We start from the raw sequence: 24111 nt of genomic DNA on the forward strand, positions 1-24111 counted from the left end.
CCTTCCCTCCTCATTTCCTGCCCCTTCCTTGCCCATCCCCTCCCTCTCTAGTATGCACTGTATGTAGTTAAATATATTTTGTATTATAATTGAAATACATCATTATTTGATCTAAATCACTTGTGAATTTGTGAATTTTATAAGGAGGTTTGAATTTCTGACTTCAATAAATACAGCTCAAGTCACCTGACCTCTACCTCAGTTCTGATCAGCACTAATCAGTCTTCTGGAATTCCATTCAGATTCCGGCGGAATCCATTGGAACTCCATTCAGAATCCAGCGGAATCCATTGGAATTCCATTCAGAATCCGGTGGAATCCATTGGAATTCCATTCAGAATCCAGCGGAATCCACTGGAATTTGAGATTCCTACCATTCCAGCGGACTCCGGATGGAATTCCGACATTCTATGGGAGTCCGCCGGAACTCATGGGGGAGGGTAAAGTACTGCAATTTGGGGTTGGTCTGGTTGCCGGTTGCCTCATTTCGAAAATCTTTTAAAACCGTTCAAAGACCGATTTTAATCGGTTGCAACCGGTTAAACGGTCACATGCATTACATAGCCTTGTAACCACGTTTATTGCCTTTTATTGGGTTTTTGTTTCATCAAAAACGGTTAAGAATTGAGAAAGATATAACCAAATCCATATTTTACCTGAGTCTCTACGAGATGTAATTCGGTTTCAGTCATAGCTATGTCAAATGTTCATTAAATCTCTTGAAAATTGGTAGAATGACGGGTATTTATATGCTTTACTATTTTATATAACCCGTTTATTTTTTAGAGTAATAATGGTTGAGATACAAATGGTTTATATTGGTATAATAAATTATATGCAAAAAAACCGGTCTGGATCGGTCTGAACCGGTATCATGGATCGGTCTGAACCGGTATCATGGACCGCAAAAGACCGGTCCTAGGTGGTTCGGTTCAGTTCCCTCAATATCTGGGTCGGTCCTGGACCGGTTGCGGTCCACGGTTGCGCGTTTTCAGGGCAAAAAACCGGACTGAACTGAACCTTTAAACACTAACCACAGCAGAAACTGTTTGACGCCATGGATCCTTACAACCTCAAAATTCTGAAGGACAACGATAGGGCTGTTCCCATCATAAAGATTGTCTTTGCCTTGGCAGCAAAAAAGCCTTCGCTCAAAGTTGTCCGCAAGAATGCATCAGCAAGTTACCAGGCCATCATCTATGAGATCTGGTGTGCTGGTCTCTCCCCAGAAGTTTTGCACCCTGTTAAAGAAAAAGGTGTTTGGGAAGCGCTCTTGCAGGCATCCTATGGTTGGAAGGCGCTCTATGCCACCCCTTCCGATGTAGCCAAGAAACTTCGGCAATCTGCCACTCCTGGTGCCACACAAGAGGACGGACATTACTCTTGTTGGGCGACAAGGGAGGATTGATGCTGAAGACCGGTTCAAATTTTGTTCTTTTTTCAAGCTTCATACGGTCCCCCATACAATCGGTATTGTAAATTTACAATATTTAATTAACGAATACTTGCACCTTTGAAATGTCCTTACCTTATTCCACTCAATTTGAAGTAAAGTCCAGTGCCGCTGTAGCGTGTTTTGCCTTTGGGCTCAGAAGGGCTTGCTTGAGTGAGGATATGGATGGACATATCGTCCATGGGGCAATAGGCAAGCTTGAGAAAACCATCATCGATGATGAAGTGGATAAAATGATAGCATATGTCGATGTGCTTCGTGCGAACCTGATAATTCCCATTGGTAGTGATGGTGATAGGATATCTTCCTGTTGGTGAATAGTGGCACTGGCGATACAGTGAATTCACGTCTTCATGCAGATGGTGGTCATATCTGTTAGTTGCCATGCAAGGCTCTAGAATGAGTGTCCCTGGAGAGGGTGTTCGGGACTGACCAGAGAACTGACCAGCCGATTGAGGTCCATGCGGCGCTAGCGGGGGTGGAGCGAGCGTATGGGTTGGCTCAAAACCATTCTCTGCAGGTGAGATGAGGTTGAGGTTGCACAAGGACAGATCGGTGAGTTGAACCTGAAGATGGTGGTGATGAGAAGGAGCTCCGAGACGTCGAACCACCAACAAACTCATCAATGCTATTTTCTTGCTCCAATTCCACGGGGCTGTCAGTAAAAGACCTCAACTTGGACGAGACCCTGCTCACCCTTCGATTCATTTGAGCCTCCTTACGGCTACAGCTTTCAGGCTTTCATTCCATAGCAACCTTTTCAAGGTCTTCGTATTGCTTCAGAGCCTCTACCAACTCTGCATTCGCTTGAAGCAGCGCCGCAAGAAACTTCTCCATTGTCAGCTCAATTGGCAAATCATTGCCGTTATGATGAGGCTTATTCGACTTGGTTGAGAAAGTACGCTTCATGGCTTGACGTTCTTGATCCTTCGAAAGCCTAGACCATTCAGCGCCAGCAGAAGCCCATTCAATTTGAGCAAAGATAAGCTCTTCAGAGGATTGGGATTTTCCGTAGAATTCCTGATGAAGATGTGTCAGAAATCAGGCAAGAAGCAGAGGATGAAACGCACTGGTATAACACTGCCCCTCTTCTTCAAATCTTGAGGCTCGCACACCATTACACCGCCAATTGGCACACAGGTTGATGGCGGGTTGCCAAATTTCCTGATGCTCATCAAATCTGTCACCTGTGAGTTACCTGATCCACATGCTGTGCCCAGGCCCAGCTGGCCATCAGCTGGTTCATACATGGGCACCAGCTCCGCTGTAAACGTAGCGACCACCTTACCACAAAATTAGTATAACTGCTAGATTTCACTCAAAGGTAGTGTTTGGAAGTCCGGTCTCGTGACTGGAAAAAGACCGTAACCAGACCGGACCAAGACCGCAAAAGACCGGACCTGTGGTTACGGTCTTTTATTTTTGAAATGTAAAGACCGCAAAAAGACCGGTTAATGTGAACCGGTCTTGATAGCCCCTTAAATACCCTTTAAAACGCACCCAAGAACGTACGATTTGGTAAAAAAACGAGAGAGATATGAATTAAAATGTAAATTACTTTTGGGAATAATAGATGTACCAGACTTATTTTATAGAAGCACCAATCAAGCACCAATACCTAATGGGATTTAACGTTCTTGGGCTCGTTTTGAAGCTATTAGAGATGTTAATAAATTTACCGATTCATAATTTTAAAATATTGGCCTAAAGACTGGTCATAAACCGGTTAAAACTGATGCAGACCGAAACCGGTCTATAGACCGCAAAAAACCGTGGTCTGCGGTCTTTTTGCGGTCTGGTCTGGTCTTTTGACTTCTGGGGAAAAGGCAGACCGGTTACGGTTACGGTTAACGCCCCTGGGCATCAAAAAACCGGACCGAACCGGACTTTCAAACACTACTCAAAGGCAAGGGCTATGTAAGAGACGGTTAATGTAGTGCTTTTGCACTTTGAAATATACATTAGTCGTACGCAAATACAGCTTGTAACCGTGCACAGTGAGCGAAATTTCACCCAAGTCATTTCAAACTCAGACACTCTGCAGGTTCAAATACTTCCAACCCCAGCTCAACCTTCCTCACTCTCACCTTCCGTCTCCGGCACCATTCTTCTCTGTCACCACCGTCAATAACCACCAGCACCCCGCATCAATCGTTCAAATGCCCTCAACGATGCAATGCCAGGTAACCAGCCTGTCAGCACACCACATTTCAACGGGATGAAGACGACCTGGCACGCCAGCGGACATGCCACATTGTCCAGACGGTGACAACGCAAATCATTGTCACCGTCCCCTTGAAATAAGGTGAGCAAGGTGACTGCTGTACCCCTTTCCTTTTTTCACATGAGAAAGCAGTGCCATGTCGCCGTCTCAACTTGCAACAGACAAATGCCGACAAACGAGGACGACCAACGACAGTGAATGTCCAGGTGAGTAACACTATACCCCTCTCCCTCTGTTTTTGACTAAAGGAGCCCAGGCCATATTGCCATCGGCAATGATCTACAACAACAAATGACGTCGAGGTGAGCAAGACAACACCCCTCCTCTCTTTTTTTCACATAAGAAACAGGGGCCACGTCGTCGACGGCAATGTGACAACTAGCAACGGACCAATGACAATGCATGACGAACACCGAACAACGTCGCGTCACACCCCTCCTTTTTACCTTGTTCATGCATCTGTTCTAGGTACGTACCCAGTAACCCTTCATGACGGCCTACCAACTCATCCAACGCCTTATTACAGATCAGCCCGCTTGACACCACCACAAACAGTGTCAACCTATATGAGTAGTAGATAAAGTAGCTGTATATAACTCTTGTGTAGCCTGTTGTCAAAATGCAATCTATTCTTTTGTTTATGTTCTCAAATTGAAATAAAGCAAGGTGCAAATGAGGATGAATAAATTTATGAAAATGAGATGTAAACATGTAAACCCTGGTAGCTCATACCCAGCCCAATATACCAGCATTCCCTGAATGACCACCTGTCCTCAACATCTTGCTCCACCCCGGGGACAGGTATCCCTGGTGCCATGCTGTGTTTAGTGTGAAGTTCACACGGCGCCCAGCTGTCAACGGGTTGACGCGACATGGAAACTAGGTGTGATTACATCATTTGATCCAGGTGTCTGTGACCTGGCCACCGTTTGGTGGTGTAGAGCTTTGGCCAGCAGGGCAGCATTCCCTTGACCAATTTTTCAGTCTTCCAGCAGCCGATGCATATCTTCTTCCGGTGGTATGATCGCTGTTTGCATAGAGGATTCTAAGACGGGATGTCAGGAATACCGAAATGACATCTTCTCAATGACTGACTAGGGGAGGTGTGGGAGGGATGGCATCCACAGGCAACTAGCCTCTCGACATCGAGACAGCCTTGCTGATGCCGGAGGATGAAACATAGCATCATCGGTGTCAAAAGGAATGCCCTGATTTCAACTCAACAACAGTTCAATGCAAGAAACGTCCAAAATACCTTGTCTGGTTTGTCGTAGAGTTTTACTCTTCGCCACAATCCCCTGAAACCATCTCTAACACCTCTGCCATCCAGTCCTAAAGGGGAAAAAAAATCAGAAGATATTGCAAGATTCAATACCACGAACAACTTACTATTTGAAAGATGCGGAAGAGTGGAGGAGGTACCCTGTGTTTCCTGCTGCATACCCGCCTACACCGTTGGTTGTTTCTGGGGCAAGGTTGCACGGCGTAGGGGGTCATCTGTCTGTTGTTGAAGAAGAAGAAGGGGAGGAGGGTGAGTGTGAAGAAGGGTTCCATTTGCATAAGCAGCAGCGGCAACAACCTCCAAGAGGCGCTCTCGAACGATGGGTGATGTCCGTGAAGACGACAGAGGGTTTCTAGAAATTTACGAGACCGCTCCGGGAGCATAAGGATGTTCCTGAACGAAGCAAGTGCTCCCTAAATGACCTAAATCAGAGGACGAAGGCATAATGATCAGCTGTAGTAGAGTTTAACCAAAGTTTAACAAAGTCTTGTCCACACAAGTCACAACACTGCGCAAAGGCACCTAGCAAAGGACTCAGCCTCAAAGTCCTTCTACCTCCTCTACCGTTTCGTCACCAATCCCTGCAATTGGAGTCGCTGGTATGCTACATCGTGCTGTACTATTTGCTACTGGAGGGGAACACAGATCAGCTCGTCTACAACTTATAAGTTGGGGTTGAAAGTAATTCAGATAAAAATGCGTACTGGACGATGGTGTCGTAGATGAATATGTAGCTCCTAAGATTTCCTTTCAATCGACTGATATCGAGGCAGCTGCAACCAAGGCCCATGAGCTTCGTCAGCTGCACCTGCCAGCATGGAGAACTTCTGGCATACCACCTGTATTCGTCTAGCAGGCCTAGGAAAGATTTTTGGAGATTTTAAGGAAGGATGGCGGTATTGAATGATGGAAACAAGAAAACCTGTTGTTTACGTAATCTGGCATTTGTAACAACTTGGACTTCAAATTATTTACATAATTACCCTTACATACTTTCAGGAAATTCGTGTCATGAATAAACCTGAATTTGCATAAGTCTTGCCTGAACTACTATGCCCTACCAGGACCTCGGCACCCCCGCACAGTTGGCAGTCACAAAACGTCACATTTTTTGGCGGAAGAACGTGACAGATTGTGACTGCTGAAATAACAGAACTTCGTCAATTCATCATTTTTCTGGACAGAGAAAAGCGGAATTAGGTTGGATTAGGCCCAGGAGGTCCCCTCTGAAATTTTGTGGCAAGAGGTTTGGCGAAAGGGTTCGAACTCAAAAATGTGCTGACTGAGAGGGGGTGCCGAGGTCCTGGTAGGGCATAGTAGCTGTGCGTGCGAGCAAGACTTGAGCGTCTGATGCTCAAATGTGGTAAGTACTTGCTGAAGCCAACCGGCTGTACCAACCCATGTGTGAGCTCACAACGGCAGGTTGGTGAGCCAAGGTCCAAGGATGAGCCAAGCTGGCAACAAGCTGGCTACCCAAGTTGAGTGTCACTCAGATTTACAGTCATTTGCATAATGGATTGCACAACGATTTTTTGAAAATATATTTGGTCTTGTTTGAACCACATCCGAGATGTCACACTTACCCATTTCCGGAACAAGTAAACTGGATGCAGGTCGATGGTTAAGAGCCGGTGGGCGCCGTTTGCCCACTGTAAAGCGAGTATAGCGGCTGGATTCGCGCAAGTGTGTCGGCATGGGCAACAGTGGCCATGGGCAAAGGGTAAGTGTGACGAAAAGTCACGCTACCCAACACAACCAAATAAGTTTTCAAAAGATCCGTTGTGCAATCCATTATGCAAACGACTGTAAGTCTCATAAGGGAAACAATATAGCAGTTTGTACCTATTTGGTACTTATGACCTTGGGTGAGCTGCAAAGTATGCATTTCCTTACATATCTTGTGCAGCTACGAAATTGAAACCATTGATTATAGAAAACGAAAGCTCACAGATAAAGCTATCCCCAATGTCATACTACAAAACCCTGACTTCGCCGAGGATTCGCGTATGTACCAGGATTTGGTGGAAACGGAGCGGAAGCTAGACTGGACGATGATGAGGAAGAAGGTTGAAGTCCAGGACGCGCTCGCAAGGAACCCTACCGTATGTATTCTTTTTCTACGATGCACGTATGCGCAATTGATTTTGTTATTTGCTGTAGACGACACGGACGTTGAGACTCTTCCTCAGCCATACGGTTTCTGGGCAGCTGTGGCAGACTGGAGGTGGGGGAGCGGATGAGACCCCAATGGCAAACTTTGAAACTGGAGAGGGCATCCCAGCCTGGGCGTTTGAGATTGAAGGAAGGGTGTTAGAGGTGAGTTTCGCCTCGGAATGATAATGTTATGGGCGTTCCTTTTTTATGAAAAACGCGTCCTGCTATTTGAATTGCGCACACTTTGAAACTCACTAATCAATAATTTAAAGGTTCCAAATCAAAGACACCGGGACCATTTTCCTTAGCGTAAATTCTCTACCCTCATAAAACGCATGGTCGTCGAGCTTGACCGGGACCCAACGCTATACCCAGATGGTAACATCGTTGAGGTGCATATTTTTATTTTTATTTTGTAAGCCCCGCGCAGTTCAGACCTTTCGATGATAGTGGCCCAGGGCTCCTGGCGCGCACAATCCTGCTATGGACGGCTTTACGATAAGACGGACAGGGGACCAGCCAACCAAGATTCGCGTAGTAATGTATGTGCCAGAGTTGGGTGAGTTTCTTGATCACATTGATGTTTCATAGTCATCGAGTTCGCATAGGTAACATTCTGGGGATTAAGGAAGATAGCAGGATAGGTGTTATTCAGACGTTCTGGAATTATATCAAGCTTCAAGGTTTACAAGATAAAGTGGATAGGAGACTGGTTCGAGCGGACGACAAGCTTCGACAGGTGCGTTTGTCCTGCTACTTGTACCCGTGCACATACCGATAAGGATGACATGTGAAGATATTCGGCACGGATACCATACCTTTTCAAAAGATCCCAGACCTCGTCAACCGATACCTGGTTGCTCCTGACCCCATCATTCTGCATTATATGGTGAATCCGTCATTGCCGCCCCCAGACAGGCCGTCAGCATACGACGTTGAAGTGAAGATGGAGGACACGGCGTTGAGGAGCCGAATGGCTGTTATGGTGCAATCGAATAAGGAGAGCTCACAGGCTCTGTCGAAATTGGATGAGGAGGTATGGACTTGTGATTTCATCGACGCTGGGTCTGATCTGATGCATGTTCGAAGTGCGCCATGCTAGCTCAGTCGCTGCATAATTCACACGTCAAGCGGACATTTCTTCAATCTTTCGCGGAGGACCCAGCGCTGTTCATACAGACGTGGCTGGAATCTCAGTCGCGAGATTTGGAGAATATAATTGGCAGTGGGCCAACAGAAGGACTGACGGTTCGGCAGGAGGAACTCAAGAGGAGCGAGTTCTTCCAACTGCCGTGGGTGGAGGAGGTACGTGTATCACTATTTCTTGGAGAATTTTGGTTTATGTTCTCCGTAGGCCGTTGCCATTCAGGATATGCGATTGGCATGGCATGAGTGCCACCACGTGACCGTACTGTACCTATCATGTGACTATGTATAATATTAATGATCGATCGAAACTATTTCGGGACTCGGCTTTCCCCGCTCAGGAGAGCATTTTGTCGCGCCATTGTTGTAAATGTTGAATAGTAACTACCTTGAACACAATGGCCAGCAAACAGGTGAGCTCGTCGTTGCACACATCGTCGCCCTTTACTTATACTGCTAAAGCTAGGGAAATTTCGTCAAGTCTGCTTTCGCTTACGCTTGCCTGATCGCGTCACTAATTAATATCATATACAGTGGGCTGGAGAAGTCATCTCCGCGAAGGAGAAGACCACCGTTGCCGAAGAGTTCCGTGAACTCCAAAGGGATATCGTTTTGCGCAAGGACGGTATGCATAGGTGCCTTTTCTCTTTCCGACATGGGGTAGCTTTACTCATAGCATTTGACTACCTAGGCTAACTGTGGCTTCGGAAGCATATCATCACTATTTATCCAAGAAGAAGGCCAACGAAGCCCTTGGGGAGGCAGAGAAGCTGCTTCCGGTCGATACACTAGGCATCATAATGATTCTTCATGGGGAGGATTTTGGGGAAGAGTCGCCCTATGGTAAGCGTCAACCTTTATGCGTATAGCAGCCCAGCTGACGTGACTGTTGCCTGGGCAGGCGCCTCTCTTGTTAAATTGGGCAGGGCCCATTGTAAAGTGGCTACATTGCAAGAAGCTTTTGCACTAACTTTCAAAGACACGTTCTTGGCATCAATAGAGAGGTTTAAAGAGGAGATCAAGGAATATGAGGTTCTCAGGAAGAAACTTGATAGTCGGAGGTCAGTGTGTGTGCGCTGATGACGTTGGCGAGAGGAAGTTCACGGGTCGTTTAATAGGCTGAGCTATGATGCTGCTGTTTCCAAGCTCGAGAAGGTGTCCAAGCACAATAGGAAAGAGAAGGAGAAGAGGGAAGCAGAGGATGAAATGGACAGAGCCAAACAACGCTAGTGCGTACTGGATTTATGTCTCTTCCCTTACTCATGTCTACTCTAGTGAAGAAACCGCAGAAGATCTCCGTGCGCACATGCACGCAATCCAGGAAAACGAGTCTAGCCAACTCAAAGATCTGGGCTCGTTCCTTGATCTGGAAATCAACTTTGTGCAACAATACTTCGACGTACTCCGGGAGGTGAAATCTGAATGGCCAGAAAAGTCAGTTTTGTAACATCCTGTCGCCACCTTAGTCTTATTACACCTAGGAGCTCTGCTTCATACCTCCGGACGTCCAGTTCAGTTCGGGATATCAATCCCTCTCTATCACGATTGAACCGCCAATCAGTCAAGGTGTCCCCCGATTTATCATCTGACGATGAACAATACGGAAAGCGTCGGCGATCAGGCTCGACGGCGAGCAAGACGCCATCCAATTCCAGGCCCGCATCTCGGCTGTCAAGAAAGAGGACCAACAGCACCGCCGCGTCGACGATGATGACCCCTGACCTTCAGAAGGATTCCGCCAAGCCCGAGTCCTCTGCAGACAAGGCAAAAGAGAAAAACAGACGGATGAGTATGGCTGGGTGGGCGTCGAGTGCCGTTGAGAGTGTCACAACCAGAGGCAAAAAGAGCAAAGACACCGAGGCTTTTTCGGCTTTGGGGGACGACGGCGAACCCTCCACTGGATCTCTTGGGGAAAGCTCATCATTGAAAAAGTCAAGCAGTTTTCGCTCTCTTGGTCTACGACCACAATCAAGGAACAAATCGATTGAGAACGTACCCAGTGTTTCGCCAAAGGTTACCCCACGGATCTTGAGGCCACCATCAACGCAGGAGCGAAAGGTGGTGAGGGCGCTGTACGACTTTTCGGGTAGTTCGGACGAGTTGAGCTTCAAAGCTGGGAGCGAGATTTTGGTGCTCAATGAAGTTTTGGACGATTGGTGGCTAGGTGAGCTAGAGGGCAGAAGTGGGTTGTTCCCGACAACCTATGTCGAGACACTCTCGATTTCTGCGTCTACACCACAGCGTGCAGCGACAACAACCAGCAAGAATAGTAATGGGCTCAGTCTCCTTGTTCCATCCAGTGCTTTTGGGCCTGGCTCCGGCGGTGAGGAGGAGTACCCTAGCGACATGGATGACGAATTTGGAGTTCAACCAATGATGGCCCAGCGGAGCCCATTTTATGGTGGCTTTAACGACGCGTTGAGCGTCACGAGTAGCCAGGCTGAAGAGGAAGAACAGCCGCCTCAATTCGATAGGCCCCCTCCTGCCCCGCAGCAGACGCAGGCTGCAACTGTGTTGGAGGACGACGATTACTACGCACCCAAGCCAAAAGCAAAGAGTATCCTACACTCCCTGGATACAGCACAGCAACCTCTTATCAACCGCTCGATATCGGAGGCGCCTCCTGACACAACATCTGGGAGGACTTTGTTCAACGTCACTCAGGCGCCTAGTATAAAGAAGGCGCCGCCACCACCCCCACCACGGAGACACACGACGAATGCGGTGTCATCTGTCGGCCCCCCGATTCCTGAGCGTCGATTACCTCCCCCTTTTGCGAGCAAAACATCAGTAACGACAACTTCAACGCCTGCGTCTTCAATACTAAGCGGTCAGGGTTACGATACGTCGCCATTTGAGAGCGCGTCCGAGGATTCGGGTTGCGGGAAGTTTAGACAAAATCCCTTCAAGCCCAAAGGGATGTGCAGCAATTGTCTTGAGTTTCACGATTAAAATGTATGATAGAGACGGATCTTAGAGTTGGATGTACTAATGAATGTATGTATATCTTAGATGTTTGGTTATGATTGTCTCTCCTCTCCGTCTTCAATGGCCTCATCGCTGAAGAAACGCAAGATTGCTGTTCTGGGCTCGCGTTCGGTCGGTAAGCCAACTTCAACATCAGAGTGCTGTCCTGCGCTCAACGTGAGCCAGGCAAATCGTCGTTGGTGAAGCAGTTTATTGAGGTAGATCCTCCACGGTATCCTTTACACGATACTCATCGTACTCTAGAACCACTTCGTGGACCAGTATTACCCCACCATCGAATCGACGTTTGCGAAGAGCGTTGTGTACAAAGGGGTTGAATATGATTGCCATATCATCGACACGGCTGGACAGGTGAGCCTCTGCTTCACTCACAGAAGAATATTGCTCATGTGCTTCCGTAGGACGAGTACTCTCCGATCAACTCACAATATGCGATAGGGATACACGGCTACGTACTAGTCTACTCCATCGCTTCCAGGAACTCGTTCAGCATGATACAAATCGTGTACGATAAGATCGTGGACTTTTGTGGCGTGAGCGACATCCCTTGTGTCATTGTTGGATCCAAGTGCGATCTTAGTCAAAGGTGCTGTCGCCTTCTGTGGTATCTTACGCCACGCTCATACTTTCTTCTTATCGCAGCAGTCGCCAAGTTGATCCTTCAGAGGGGGAGAAGCTGGCGAAGGAGAACAAATGTGCATGGGTGGAAACCAGTGCAAAGGATGGCACGAACGTTAGTAAGTACCGACATAAATCCTTGCCTCGTTCTGCTTGTGCTGAGTACCGTTGATTACAGGCAAAGTGTTCGAACTATGCCTACAGGAGATAGAGAAGCGAACAGCCCCAAGCCAAGCAGAGCCCCAAGCCAAGTCTTGCATTGTGATGTAGACGTAGAAGAAGAACAAAAACGAAACAGAAGTCATCACCTCGATCTTGCCACTCATTCTCACTCACTTGTACCATCCTTAACTTACCTACTATTTGCTCAACCTCGTGGTCCTTGCTTAACCCCCGGGACTCGGACTCTTTCACTCTCCCATTCCTGTTGTTGTGTTACCGATTGGGGCTATCTATTGGACTTCTTGTGCTCTTCGTTCACATAAATGTAGAAATGTTTGATTGAATCTATTTATTTGCCTTCCATCCCTATCCTTGGCTCTCAGTTTGGGGTGTTATCAAGGTGTTATAACCCCCCAGGCCTTTTGACTGATCTTATTTTTCTTCTGAAATTTTCAACAGCTTTCAAACGACAACGCGGCGGTTTTGTCGACTTGAATTTTAACCCTGATGTAACAGGATCCGACAGGGGCATGGTGCCCCTCCCTACTAAGCCTCTCCCCCTGCGAACTATCCTAGAAAATTCCCTGTTCTTGTAGATACACTTGCCAGAATTCGAGATCTCCTTGTCGACCCCAAAACGGAGTGACGCGCCAGAGGAGCAGGAACAACAATCAGTTTATTTTGAGTAGAGGTGAATCTAGAATTGAATCAAAGCTTAGGGTCGTATGCACATCTTTGCCGCTATTCATTATAGTCGATACTCACCTGGAGGTAGAGTGTGTTTATCGACCTAGTCGGTAATTTGGAGGTGTATGGCTTCTCGGGTCAACTCCAGCACTCTTCTATGAGCCTTCCATCCTTCACCATAGCGTCGACATAGTGTTTTGCTTCCTCCGAGGAATACCCCCCGTGTAGCTCGACGGAATATGCGATTGCCTCTTTGACAGCCAGCGGCATCTTGTTTGAGGACCTGACGCAGTCACACCTCAGAAGTCTGAAAACGAAGGGGCATAATTTATAATCTTACCCAGAAATATATACCCATCCCTTTTCCTCGCCGATGATCTTCCATATGCGCTCTGCATCCTCGCGTATTCTGTCTTGTACGTAAATCCGTTTAGTTCCCTCTGGCTGGTCGCGTGAAAATGCGGTCTGATACACAATATCACGACTCGAAGCGTATGAAGTCCATTCCGTGCCATAGTGCTGATCCTGAGTAGCTGAACGGCAGCCAAAGTATAACGTATTGGCTTGTGGGAAGATAATAAGTTATTTGAAGATAAAAGTGTCTTGGGGCTTACCTTGTGATTCATGATGTATACGCTCCTCGATAACGGATCTCATGGGCGCAAGACCGGTCCCTGGCGCGACACAGATGATTGGCGTTTTATGGTCTGGCGGAAGTTTGATCAACCCCTGAAGAATCCCAATTCTAAGGGATTCGCCTGTTTTTTCCCCCGACGGATCAGCTAAAGCCTGGTTTGTTATGTAATTCATACCTGGTTGTATTGAGGATAGATAAGAGGTGCAAACCCCCCTTCGTGGCATCTTGAGTTTAGTTCTATATTTCACAATGGCGACGCAAAGATGGAGTTGTTTTGGATGTCTCTACAGCCAAATTATTTGAGCCTCATATAATCTGAAGGAGCGTAACCTTACTTTTATTGAACTTGCGATTGAAAAGTGGCGCGGCCGTAAAGGAGGAAAAACATCGAATATATAATCCTGGGGAATTCGGACATGGCGGAATTCAGCAAGGATTTCTTGAATTGTCCTTCGCACGCGATGACAGTAATCGTATAGGTCATCCTAACGGTGATTCTTGAATAAAGCTGAGGAACACATCAATGAGAAGGAAATCTACCAACCGCGCCCTCCAGAGATAGAAATTCATCCAGTTTTTCGCGTTCCGCGGCGTCCGTAGTAAAATGACGAATGTATCGGAAAAAAGATCGCCTAGGAACCGCATTGAAATCTAGATACCGCGTAAATATTGTCCGTAAAGTCGATCTTGAGGGGAGGTGGTCTGGTAGGGACTGGTCAAGCTGGCTCCTTTCGATAGTAATGCCCTGGTCGGCTATGTTCCCCCAGCCCATCATAGTGAGAAAAGATTCTACCTCTAGAGTCGAGGAAATGGGGTGTATGATAGCTACATCTCCCGGATTGTACCTTACGCAATTCAAGTCAAAAGAAAGTAGGACATCAAGGTTTTGGAACTTACACTAGGTTCTCGTCCCCGAGGTCCAGCTCTATGTGTCGAACGTCTTGATACCAGTCTGCAGCAGTTATCCTGACATTTTTCTTCACGGTAACGGTGTGATACTTTTCATCTTCGTCCAACGGATCTGTGACTTGTTCGTCATTGTACGCGGGTTCATTCCGAATTATGACTCGAGGCGGCGGGACAACATCTCCGGAACCCACCTTAGCACCTGTTGGCAGTGGGAACAGCTCTAGTAATGCCTTCAACAGCTTCTCTGTCCAAGGGTGCAGAACCTCATCAATCCTGACGAATTTTCAATTAGGTGACTGAGCAACGAAGGGCTGGGCTCACCCAAAGCGATGTTGCTCATCACCGTCACCTCTCTCGCATATCTCGAAACCTCCGAGACTTTCCATCCTTCTTGAAAGCTTTTTTGCCGCCCAGCAAAATTTCTCGTACGATGTGTCGCCCAGACCAAAGACGGCGAACGGAAGGTCTTCAAACAAGTCATTAGGGAGATCGGAGCGAAGTAGCATGGTCCAGAGTTCTGTCATTGACCGTGGCTCAACACCAGATCCGGTTGTAGATACCACGAATACCACAAGGTCCTCCGAGATGAGATCGTGCTAAGAACGGGGATCGACAAAGGCCAAAGATAGGCATGAACGTGGCTCACTGGTGGATAGGCGTCCATGCTCACGACGCGACAGTTGAATGCAATTCTTCGACATTGTCGTGCTATGTAATCTGCGGAATCTTGTGCGTTGCCTGTTTCAGTGGCGAAGAGAATGAGGAGTTTCCGTGAATCATCGAAATCACCACTGTGGGACTCCATACGGTTATCAGATAACAAAATCAAAGTTGTCCTTATGCAGAGCCAAATATCACATCACACCTTACACTGAGTACTTATACCAGTCCACAACCCGCGTCTGCAATGGTATGGCTCCCAGGGATAAACGACCTCAACCGCGACAAGAACAACACCAACAATGACAAAGACCCTAACAATGACCTTTTTCAAGATTTAAAGACGCGTTTAGACTCGTTACCTACCTCTGCCATCGCCATTGCTTCGTTTGCGACTGGTGCAGTAACAGCAGTATTCATCACAACGTTCCATGTACGCTACGGGAGGCGTCTAAAGAACGGCGAATGGATTACGCCTGACTTCCTCGGTAGGAATAGTTGGATTAAGGGTGTTGTGACTTCGTGAGTCTATCCAGCTTGTTTCCCCGTCCCCTCAAGCTGGAATTACCCCTGATAAAGTGTAGGAGACGCTGATAACTTTCGATTATACCACACACCCGCCCTGGGCGGTTATACCTGGCCGTTCAAGTTCAGGACGATACCCAGTCTATCAAAAGGTTAGAGCAGGGTCAGAAACCAGAGTACTTGGTTGATCCAATTCCTTGTGCAGATTTAAAGGACCAAACCCTTCATATTCGTTTAGCGGGAGTTGATGCCCCGGAGGTGCGCGTCCTCCCTCCTAAGAATTCCTGTGGATGAACTTACATCCCTCAGGCAGCCCATTTTGGTAAACCAGCCCAGCCATATGCTGCTGAGAGTTTAGCATGGCTGCGGGAGACACTTCTAGGCAAAAAGGTCTATTGTCAGCTAATTCGACGAGATCAGTATTCGCGTATCGTGAGTAGCGTCTATCAAGGTCTTGGGCTTGATTTTCAACCTTAACAAAGGTTGCACATGTCCACCTCCGTCCTCGAATACTTCCTAGTTCGCTCTTTCGGGGGAGGAATGTGTCCCTGGAACTGTTAAAGGCGGGGTGGGGCACTATATACGAGCAGGTGAGCTTCGAAGTTCCAAGTTGCATGAAACCTAAGTCTTCTGCCATCGCTACAGGCTGGCGCTGAATATGCAAAAGGGAGGAAAGACGAATATATTCGCATTGAAGCTGAAGCCAAGTTTGTGACTAAAATTATAAATAGCCTTTTGCCCATCATTTTGAACAGGGCCGCAAGACGAGGGATTTGGAAGCATGGGAAGTCGGCCGAGACTCCAGCAGAGTACAAGCGAAGATATGCAGGGTAGAATGGCGATAGCGAAGTGATCAAGTTTCTCTGGTTGCTAATCATTGTCAAGGCAAGCCGACTGGGTGATGGCCAATTACATAGGGCTCCCTCCTCAGATTCCAGAATTTGGCCTACGTTTGTTCCAAGTACACCACCTTGTGAACAATCGGGTACATACAAAATCGCAGATGTCGGGAGCTTGAGACCGTTGTTTTAGCGTTTAAAATTGAAGGTGAAGTTGAGCATTCCGTTAATTCGTCGGTTGACTAGAGGCTTTTCACATAAAACTAGGACCCTTTGCGCCGGCGGATTGCCAAGACTGAACTGAGCCTTCGCTGCTCGATCTGCTGTGCATTGCGCAGTGCTCCTATTCATCGTCGTTGGTCTATAAAAATAGGGCACTAAATTCTTCTCCTATGACGACGTCATTCAAAATTGATGACCGTCTGTCTCGTCCCCCTATCGAACGGCTATAAAGTCTTGTTCGGTCTTTCCTTGTCTGAAAATTGTCTACCACCCACCATGAAATTTATACAGCCCGCTGCCATTGTCGCACTCGTTGCCGCGTCCGCTGCTGCTCAGAGCTCGAGTACAACTACGGCGACAAGCTCTCTAGCGTGAGTGTCTAATTTATACGTTTCTCGTTTCGCCGAAGCTCACTAGAGACCTCGATCCAGAACATCAGAATTGTCTTCCGCCCTCTCGTCTCTTCAATCATCAGCTCAATCCCAGGCATCGTCTATAATTTCCTCTATCAGCTCCGAGATTTCCAGCCGCAGCTCCGTCATTCAATCTGTGACGAGTGCTCATCCGTCTCTAAGCTCTGCTGTCGCATCTGCGTCCTCAGTAATCAGCTCGGCTCTCAATCCCACGAGTACGTCGAATGCCGCGGTCAACAACGTGAATGGAGGATTGGCCTTGGGTGTCGTTGCTGGCATTGTGGTTGCCATGGTCTAGGCAACATCTGAACCAGTTTCATGATTTTCGGCAATTTGGTGACTGGGATTATTTAGTTTATTTACAGCTTACGGTTCCCTAGAGAGCTATCTACTTAGTGGAGAGAGATCATAGCATAGAGATCGTATCAAAGTACTTTGCCATAATTACTTTCTCTAGTCTTTACAACCTCCTCTCCTTCAACCAAATTGGTAGCTTACCCTTCGTGAAGACAAATCTGTCCTTCATCTGACTCTCCCACTTTACGCGTTGTACTTCTAAGCTGTCTTTGCTTTCGAAGCCCAGGTCAAATCTCTTCAGCAAAAGAGTTATGACAGCTCTCATCTCCGTCAGAGCCAAAGATTTTCCTGCACAATTTGCTGGGCCATATGAAAATGGAATGAAAGCATCTTTCGTGGTTAAGAATTCGGGGGCCTGGCTATCTTTCCCGTTCTTTGAGGGTGTAAGCCATCTATCGGGGATGAATGCTTCGGGGTCGGGCGAAAAATATCGGGGGTCACGGTGAAGGACATATGGTGGGACTTGTATGCCAGTGCCTTCGGGAATAAAACTGTGCTACAAAGTCAGCGATATTCAATGGCAACGATCGATTTCACCGACAAGCTGTTACCGAGCATCTTGCCACCGCTGCCTCTTGCTGGAGCTCTCTGCAATGATGTTGGTATTGCGGGGAGGAGGCGCAACGTCTCATTGCTGAACGGAATGTGCATGATGTCAACACATTGAAACGAATGGGTAGAAACAGTACCCACATAACAGCGTTTAACAGGTTCAAACTCGATAGCTTCTCGGTTTCGATGACAGGCACACCGTCAGCATCAACATACGGGAAAGCATGATCAAGCTCGTCTCGCAAGCGCTTATACACGTCGGGATGACTAAGGAGGTAGCAGATGATGCTACTCATGACAGAAGCCGTCGTGTCTGAGCCTGCTACGATCGTTAGAATAGCGTTGCCGACGATTATCGGAAACTGTTCTTCAACAGAGGTTGAAGAAGTGTTTGACGCTTCGAGCTAAATGATGCACGAGGTGAAATTGGCTAGATTTGCGCTTGACAAAGGGTGTGACGCACAAGATGGTAAAACAGATCCTTATTTTTCATTTCCAAGGCTGCGCGTCGTTTCGCATGGAAAACGCCAAACTGTGTAAGGGCTTGCATTCCTGAACCGAAAAATGGGAGAGATCGTAACGCCACGGCGATCCAAGGAACATGCTGGGTGATGCTCGGTAGGCTGGTTATGGCGATTAGAGAATTGCTGTGATTTAGTGGAGTATTTTCCTTACTAAAGGCCGGATTCCATATTTTTCCATAAGCCTTCCTTGTCGCCATCACGCATGAGTTCAAAACAACCTCCAAACCTGGAGAAATGGTTTGTCAGCACAAACAAGTAAAAGGGGTTAACGAAAGGCATCTAACGCAATATCGCCCATCAAGTCAAACCTAAAGACAGCTGTCAACGAAGGCGTAGACTTCACAATTGAGATAAAATCGCACGCGAAGAAGCTGATCCATTTCGCAAGATCCACATGCACGAGATGGCCGCTCCCATCTTTACAAGCATGTGCCAAATGGTCTCCCAATTGGGCAACGCGGGGGTCGAGGAATTCCTCGTAATCGTGCATCGAGCTCGGGGCGAATGCCTTGTTCCATGCCTTCCGGAGTTGCGCATGTATTTGAAGATCTCGTACATCAATCAGGCTGTCGTACTCATTTCCGTTCTTCGCTTGAGCAAAGCGTCTTCCATCCCATACTATTTGAAAACAGAGGTCGGGAGGTGAAAAGGAACAGGTCGGAATTTTAACACTTACATTGTCCTTTCGGCATGCCTTGGCTTCCCAGAACGAAGGGGATGAAATCCTTGTCTATAGTGGACAATTCATTGGGCCCTTGAAAAAAAAGATGTAGCAGCCAAATTCATTTTCAGAAATACCTGAGTAAAATAACGTACCTATTCTGACGGTCGGACCATATTTATCATGGAGCAATTTATGATACAAGTGTGTGTCCCCTTTTAAGGCAACCCAGACACCCCATAACTTGGTAATCTTGCACATGAGAGGGCCTGGATGCTGCGAAAGTGGATGCAAGGGAGAAATGCGGTAGGCAACGACAGAGGTAGCCAGCGTCACGCTGTATACTGAGTAAGACAAAAACATCCCGGATATCGGTGAGGCAAGACTTGGGGAGAAGACGAGGAAAGGAAAAAATGGAACCAAAGCAAGTACGGAGGACACCAGGAGCAAGGACGATGGTTCTGAGCGTTGAAGCCATAAATGCGTCGCCTACGCTAGAATGAGCCGACATTCGAGAGATACGGGAACCGATACTTACAATCGCACCACAAGCTTCCAACACCAGGATGCGTTTGAAGAACTGTTCCATGCGTTCGAGGTCCCTCAGTTGTTGTGGGAATGATGAAGCCTTGGACTAGCAGCTTATGATATAGTTTCATCACTTCGGCGGTAGAGAGGCACGTTTGTTGGATGTAGTAAGCCCAAGAACGTCCCATGGGGTAAGTTTTGCCCGGTTCAGATTCACTAGTGATTTTTCTCATGCTTTAAACTTTGAAGCGACAAGTGAAGATGATCCTCGGGTCAATCGGAAGACTGAAAGTCATTGGCGACTCGTTTTAAGAACTGCCCTGCAGTCATGGAACCAAGATACTTGGCAGGGAAGGCGATATTTAGTAAGATGTTGAGTTTGAACAGTCTTTAAGTCGCGTCTTTTTCTCGGGTCAAACTTGGGTCTATCGGGGCGAAGCCTAAGTCGCGTCTTATATCATGGAGTTGTTCTGGTGCATGGTCCATGTGGGAACTGACCGGGGTACCAAGTACATGACGTGTAAATCCTATAACAAACTGTCAAAGATAATCAGGGCTTGTCGAGAAAAAGCAATAATAAAAAACCTTCAAGTGCTCTAACGACATATTGCGACGGTCGTCGAGATATCCGAGTCTACTTTACTTTTCATGTGGAAGCGACAATAACGAAACTCCCACGGTTCTGTGTTTCTCTTTGTTGATTCAAACTCTCACCCAGCTTTTTCAGAGCACGTCGTTCAACACCTCCCCCACGTCACCCGCGACCTGCTACTCGTCGTAGACGGTGAGCACGCTCTAATACATGTAGCAAATTGGCCTGCTCATTACCTTCAGATTCTGACAATTCATCGTCGGAGGCAGCACTTCTGAGGTCTCCGTCAACATCAATGCACGCATCTACCAGTCTCCAGATCCCCTCAGTGGACTCGAACCCTGGGCCTTCTCGTCATTATAACCAGCAAAGCCCGTCTGCGCAGGTCGCCGCGGTCGCTGCATCCCGCCCAGTTTCTGTTGCTGTACATCCAACGAGCCCAGGGTCGGCAAACCATTCAGCTTCACGCCGACAGCGCGCATCTCACACTGTCGTGTCCCCCACTTCCAATTCTCAACCCCAACCCTCTACTTCACATTCTACCTCCCATGACGATACCCAACCACATGTCGATGTTTATTCTCACCCCGCAGCGGTTGCCTACGCATCTGCCCATCCACGGCGCACCATACCCAAATTTGGTCCATACCTTCTTCTTCAGACACTTGGTGAAGGAGAGTTTGGTAAGGTCAAACTTGGATTGCACCATCAATGGGGTGAAGAGGTTGCCGTAAAGCTCATTCGACGGGGCAACGTGGATACAACCGTAAGAATGTCAAAAGTTGAACGGGAGATTGAAGTTCTCAAGGTATTCTTTCCTTCATCTCGTGGAGCTTTTCTTAGTTCTGAGCACCGTTTTAGACGCTCAAGCATCCAAACATCGTCCGCCTTTACGATGTGATCGAGACCGATAAATATATTGGCATTATCCTCGAATATGCGTCAGGAGGGGAACTCTTTGACCACATTCTCGCCCATCGTTACCTGCGCGAGAGGGATGCTGCCAAACTTTTCTCCCAGCTTATTTCAGGAGTCTGGTACATTCATCAAAAGAAAATTGTGCATCGCGACCTCAAGCTTGAAAATCTCTTACTGGACCGTCACCGCAACGTGATTATCACTGATTTTGGATTCGCTAATCGATTTGAACATAGATCAGACGACTTGATGCAGACTTCATGTGGCAGCCCCTGTTATGCAGCCCCAGAACTCGTCATCAGCGAGGGTTTGTACGTAGGGAGCGCCGTCGACATTTGGAGCTGTGGTGTTATCCTATACGCCATGCTTGCGGGCTATCTCCCGTTTGACGATGACCCAGCAAACCCTGACGGTGACAACATCAATCTCTTGTACAAGTACATCGTCAACACGCCGCTATCCTTCCCTGACTACATTTCCGCCGAAGCACGCGATTTGCTTGGTATGATGCTTGTTCCTGACCCTACTCGTCGTTCGAGTCTCGAGGGCGTTATGCGTCATCCTTGGTTGGCGGCATACGCTGCTTCCCGCACTGATGGGGTGCCAGCAGCCTTTGGCAAGTCAGTCGACGATCTTGAACAGGCAGCTATGGAACAACACCAGCTGAAGCGCCAAGCTTACCAGAGGCAAATGAAGGCAAACGCATTGACTTCCAATGCTCTTTCCCCAACGTCCCGCAGCCAAAGTCAGACCCATCGGCCTGATCATGGAACAACAGCGCCTTCCAGTTCAGCCCGAAGCCGTTCTACTCAACCAGAGTACCTGTACGATTCCTCGGCTGACCAGTCCATGGTTTCCCCCCTCTCAGGTGTCAATACAACACCGACATCCAACGGAATACCGCGGAAAAACTATGACAGCCCAGCAGCACTTGGGTTAAGTGACGACGATCCGTTTGCTGCCCCTGGCACATCTAGCATTAATTCGGGCCCTGTTGTCATCACAACCACAACCACCACTACTACTACCAGCTCAGGGCAGCGGACTTCGGAGGAAGGTGCTCGCGCCAATGCTTCTCTTGCTCCCAACGACCCCAAGGCTCAATCTCCCTCAAAAAGCCACAAATCAAACGGAAGCGGAGGTAGTGGCGGATTCAGGCATACAATTCAGGTTGAGTATGATGAACCTTCAAGCAAAGCTGGCAGGAAGAGTCAGGACAAGAAACGGGAGCGGAGCGGTAGTCAGGGGCAGTCAAATAACAACAGTACTGCATCAACTCACTTGCAGAATGGACAATACCCACAGACTTCGAAGGAGAGGCGGCCATCCCAGAGCGGCGCCACAAAACCTCTGCCACCCAACCCTAACACCCCGACTTCCAAAACACCCTCGTCTTATCGCAACTCGACGAGTCCTACCACACCCAAATCTTCCTCAGTCCCTTTCTCTAATAGTGTCACGCCAACTAAAAATGGCCCAAGCCATACCAATGCGCTCTCAATGGACAACCCCAACATCAGCATTTCCTCACCCCCCGCAACCCCAATTCACGCCATGCATGCCGTTACCGCTTCCGAAGCACCGGTTTATAAGGACAAAGAAACCAGCAGCCAGACTTCCGTGTCTTCCATGAAGAAGGGGCACAAGAAAGGCAAGTCAAGCATTGATAAGCTGGGGTTGGGTAAGATCTTCAGCGGTGCAGGTTTCTCAAACGCAGCGCAGGTTTCCTCGGGCGCGAATGGAGAGGCGAGCAGTAGTGCGCAGAGTCACACAAGTGGGAACAGCGCACGGGTCCCTTCAGACGGCCACAGCAGTGCAACATCTGTAATCCTCAGCCCTCCTGGAGAGAAAGATGGTTCTTCAGGCAGGAAATCAAGGCGGAACACCTTGACCGTCATGGTGGAGCCTTTCACTCGGTCTGTTCGGAACAGAGCTAAGGGGAGGATGACAAGTACGCCACTGACAGCTGATGGAGCAAGCGCGGCCAATGCGGGAGGCAAAACGAAGTCGCATGTTCCTCCTCAACAACCACAAAATGCTGTTGTGTCCTCCACGGATACAGCGTTACCTGCCCCAGTCGTGGGCGATGGTGCCGTCGAGCTCGGTGGTCCAGATAGCTTGTTAGGGATGCAAGCGTCCACAAATAAGGCGAAGAAGGTAATGCAGTGGTTCCGCACTAAGTCGAAGGGCCGGGATTCGGTTAGCCCTGGAGGCGGGGCACCGGAAGACGAAGATGATGGTGGTTCTAAGGAGAAGGACGGCGCCACTTCTGGCCGTTACAAGAAAGGGTATTCAGCTTCAAGCAGCACTGTGAACCAGACATCGATGTCAACTGGGCTGAAGGAAAGGGGCATGATCCCAGTTCATGTTGTGGTCACAACTCCAACGTCAGCTGTATCCCGATCTGCGGCTTCACCCATGCTCGGTCATCCTCAGCGTTCTGCGAGCTCGGCGACCGATTCGTCTATGACCCCAGGGTGGGGAAAGCGGTTCAGAAACTCGGTCACTGTTGGTGGACCGTCAAATTCACAAGCTCCATCATTGCCAGGAAAAGCACATCCGCATAGCCAGCTGAGGGTTCACCATGGGGCAGTCGATCAGACGACCATTACAACGCGGCCACCCCCAGAAGTAATGGGCCACGTAAGGGAGGTGCTCGAGGGGATGGGTGTAGAGATCCAGCTCGAAAGTGAATATAAGTATAGATGTATTCGGGCGAAGAAGAGGAGGGGGACTATGGGCCCTGGTGTGGGTGCGGCCGTTGGAGGGAGTGTGGGTCCTGGTGGTTTGGCTGCCGTAACTATGGTCGGCAGTGCCGCTTCCAATGGTGTATGTCCATTTCACCCCTCAATTGCCTGTGTACTGACAATTTTTTTAGGTCGACAAGCGCGGCTTGCCCCTTCCATCGCCATCTGCCTTCTCTGGTACGGGGGGAATGCTCCGTGGCTTGCTTATGCGTCGACAATCATCGCAAGTTTCAGCCACGGGCGTGGGATCTGCCTCCCAGCCTTCTCTACCTTTTGATGACGAAGGTTCTGTCGTGGTCAGTGAGCCCCTTAT

At 48.2% G+C, this 24111-nt stretch overlaps 12 protein-coding genes across 12 annotated transcripts in view; 8 read left to right on the plus strand and 4 right to left on the minus strand.

Annotated features, from left to right (window-relative positions):
- LACBIDRAFT_326243 (uncharacterized protein) overlaps positions 1-1408 on the plus strand; it is a gene marked incomplete at both ends in the record, with an annotated part of 2176 nt that extends 768 nt beyond the window's left edge. Inside the window, 2 exons of the mRNA XM_001879763.1 lie at positions 243-460; positions 1040-1408. Coding sequence (XP_001879798.1) covers positions 243-460; positions 1040-1408 — 587 coding nt within the window. The remainder of the gene's footprint in view (positions 1-242; positions 461-1039) is intronic.
- Positions 1409-2194: 786 nt separating this feature from the next.
- Positions 2195-2703, minus strand: LACBIDRAFT_319062 (uncharacterized protein; the record flags this gene model as incomplete). Its single annotated transcript, XM_001880013.1, has 2 exons — positions 2195-2473; positions 2524-2703. The coding sequence occupies 2 exons, from the start codon at positions 2701-2703 to the stop codon at positions 2195-2197; spliced, it is 459 nt and encodes a 152-aa protein (XP_001880048.1).
- Positions 2704-3565: 862 nt separating this feature from the next.
- LACBIDRAFT_319063 (uncharacterized protein) lies at positions 3566-4328 on the plus strand. Its single transcript, XM_001879764.1, has 5 exons — positions 3566-3758; positions 3810-3883; positions 3934-3979; positions 4027-4145; positions 4204-4328. The coding sequence occupies exons 1-5, from the start codon at positions 3700-3702 to the stop codon at positions 4215-4217; spliced, it is 312 nt and encodes a 103-aa protein (XP_001879799.1). The 5' UTR covers positions 3566-3699; the 3' UTR covers positions 4218-4328.
- Positions 4329-4771: 443 nt separating this feature from the next.
- On the minus strand, positions 4772-5118 carry LACBIDRAFT_319064 (uncharacterized protein; the record flags this gene model as incomplete). The annotated part of the gene is made up of 3 exons (XM_001880014.1): positions 4772-4885; positions 4933-5009; positions 5067-5118. 3 exons carry the CDS (start codon positions 5116-5118, stop codon positions 4772-4774), a joined length of 243 nt encoding a protein of 80 aa, XP_001880049.1.
- Positions 5119-6814: 1696 nt separating this feature from the next.
- LACBIDRAFT_319065 (uncharacterized protein) lies at positions 6815-8551 on the plus strand (the record flags this gene model as incomplete). Its single annotated transcript, XM_001879765.1, has 9 exons — positions 6815-6840; positions 6893-7061; positions 7120-7275; positions 7422-7505; positions 7564-7672; positions 7722-7852; positions 7910-8149; positions 8203-8418; positions 8468-8551. The coding sequence occupies 9 exons, from the start codon at positions 6815-6817 to the stop codon at positions 8549-8551; spliced, it is 1215 nt and encodes a 404-aa protein (XP_001879800.1).
- A 78-nt stretch (positions 8552-8629) lies between these two features.
- LACBIDRAFT_319066 (uncharacterized protein) lies at positions 8630-11211 on the plus strand (the record flags this gene model as incomplete). The annotated part of the gene is made up of 8 exons (XM_001879766.1): positions 8630-8672; positions 8726-8739; positions 8794-8894; positions 8951-9102; positions 9161-9320; positions 9378-9488; positions 9535-9693; positions 9741-11211. 8 exons carry the CDS (start codon positions 8630-8632, stop codon positions 11209-11211), a joined length of 2211 nt encoding a protein of 736 aa, XP_001879801.1.
- Positions 11212-11307: 96 nt separating this feature from the next.
- Positions 11308-12135, plus strand: LACBIDRAFT_234321 (uncharacterized protein; the record flags this gene model as incomplete). The annotated part of the gene is made up of 6 exons (XM_001879767.1): positions 11308-11362; positions 11413-11444; positions 11491-11598; positions 11649-11833; positions 11893-11984; positions 12044-12135. The coding sequence occupies 6 exons, from the start codon at positions 11308-11310 to the stop codon at positions 12133-12135; spliced, it is 564 nt and encodes a 187-aa protein (XP_001879802.1).
- A 488-nt stretch (positions 12136-12623) lies between these two features.
- On the minus strand, positions 12624-15065 carry LACBIDRAFT_189949 (uncharacterized protein; the record flags this gene model as incomplete). The annotated part of the gene is made up of 10 exons (XM_001880015.1): positions 12624-12724; positions 12793-12997; positions 13055-13277; positions 13329-13472; positions 13527-13635; positions 13687-13836; positions 13896-14196; positions 14249-14533; positions 14582-14856; positions 14907-15065. 9 exons carry the CDS (start codon positions 15063-15065, stop codon positions 12853-12855), a joined length of 1791 nt encoding a protein of 596 aa, XP_001880050.1. The 3' UTR covers positions 12624-12724; positions 12793-12852.
- A 102-nt stretch (positions 15066-15167) lies between these two features.
- On the plus strand, positions 15168-16279 carry LACBIDRAFT_319069 (uncharacterized protein; the record flags this gene model as incomplete). The annotated part of the gene is made up of 6 exons (XM_001879768.1): positions 15168-15442; positions 15500-15597; positions 15651-15703; positions 15755-15877; positions 15928-16035; positions 16091-16279. 6 exons carry the CDS (start codon positions 15168-15170, stop codon positions 16277-16279), a joined length of 846 nt encoding a protein of 281 aa, XP_001879803.1.
- A 419-nt stretch (positions 16280-16698) lies between these two features.
- On the plus strand, positions 16699-17217 carry LACBIDRAFT_319070 (uncharacterized protein; the record flags this gene model as incomplete). Its single annotated transcript, XM_001879769.1, has 2 exons — positions 16699-16877; positions 16938-17217. 2 exons carry the CDS (start codon positions 16699-16701, stop codon positions 17215-17217), a joined length of 459 nt encoding a protein of 152 aa, XP_001879804.1.
- Positions 17218-17379: 162 nt separating this feature from the next.
- Positions 17380-19602, minus strand: LACBIDRAFT_319071 (uncharacterized protein; the record flags this gene model as incomplete). The annotated part of the gene is made up of 10 exons (XM_001880016.1): positions 17380-17767; positions 17818-17910; positions 17970-18232; positions 18292-18451; positions 18504-18578; positions 18637-18660; positions 18715-18970; positions 19029-19106; positions 19169-19502; positions 19552-19602. The coding sequence occupies 10 exons, from the start codon at positions 19600-19602 to the stop codon at positions 17380-17382; spliced, it is 1722 nt and encodes a 573-aa protein (XP_001880051.1).
- Positions 19603-20752: 1150 nt separating this feature from the next.
- LACBIDRAFT_167698 (uncharacterized protein) lies at positions 20753-21531 on the plus strand (the record flags this gene model as incomplete). Its single annotated transcript, XM_001879770.1, has 2 exons — positions 20753-20941; positions 20995-21531. Coding segments are annotated over 2 exons (726 nt in total), but the record flags the coding sequence as incomplete, so codon positions are not given.
- Positions 21532-24111: the final 2580 nt, after the last annotated feature.

The sequence above is a fragment of the Laccaria bicolor genome, genomic scaffold (genome assembly GCF_000143565.1).
Source record: "Laccaria bicolor S238N-H82 LACBIscaffold_9 genomic scaffold, whole genome shotgun sequence".
Lineage (NCBI taxonomy): Eukaryota > Fungi > Basidiomycota > Agaricomycetes > Agaricales > Hydnangiaceae > Laccaria > Laccaria bicolor.

What these genes read in the sequence shown, in the direction of transcription:
- LACBIDRAFT_319063 (XM_001879764.1), top strand. Translation starts at nt 3,700, where the DNA reads ATGCCACATTGTCCAGACGGTGACAACGCAAATCATTGTCACCGTCCC. An exon ending in CAACGACAGTGAATGTCCAG is followed by an intron (nt 3,884 to 3,933) that starts GTGAGTAACACT and finishes AAAGGAGCCCAG; the next exon opens with GCCATATTGCCATCGGCAAT. An exon ending in CAACAACAAATGACGTCGAG is followed by an intron (nt 3,980 to 4,026) that starts GTGAGCAAGACA and finishes CATAAGAAACAG; the next exon opens with GGGCCACGTCGTCGACGGCA.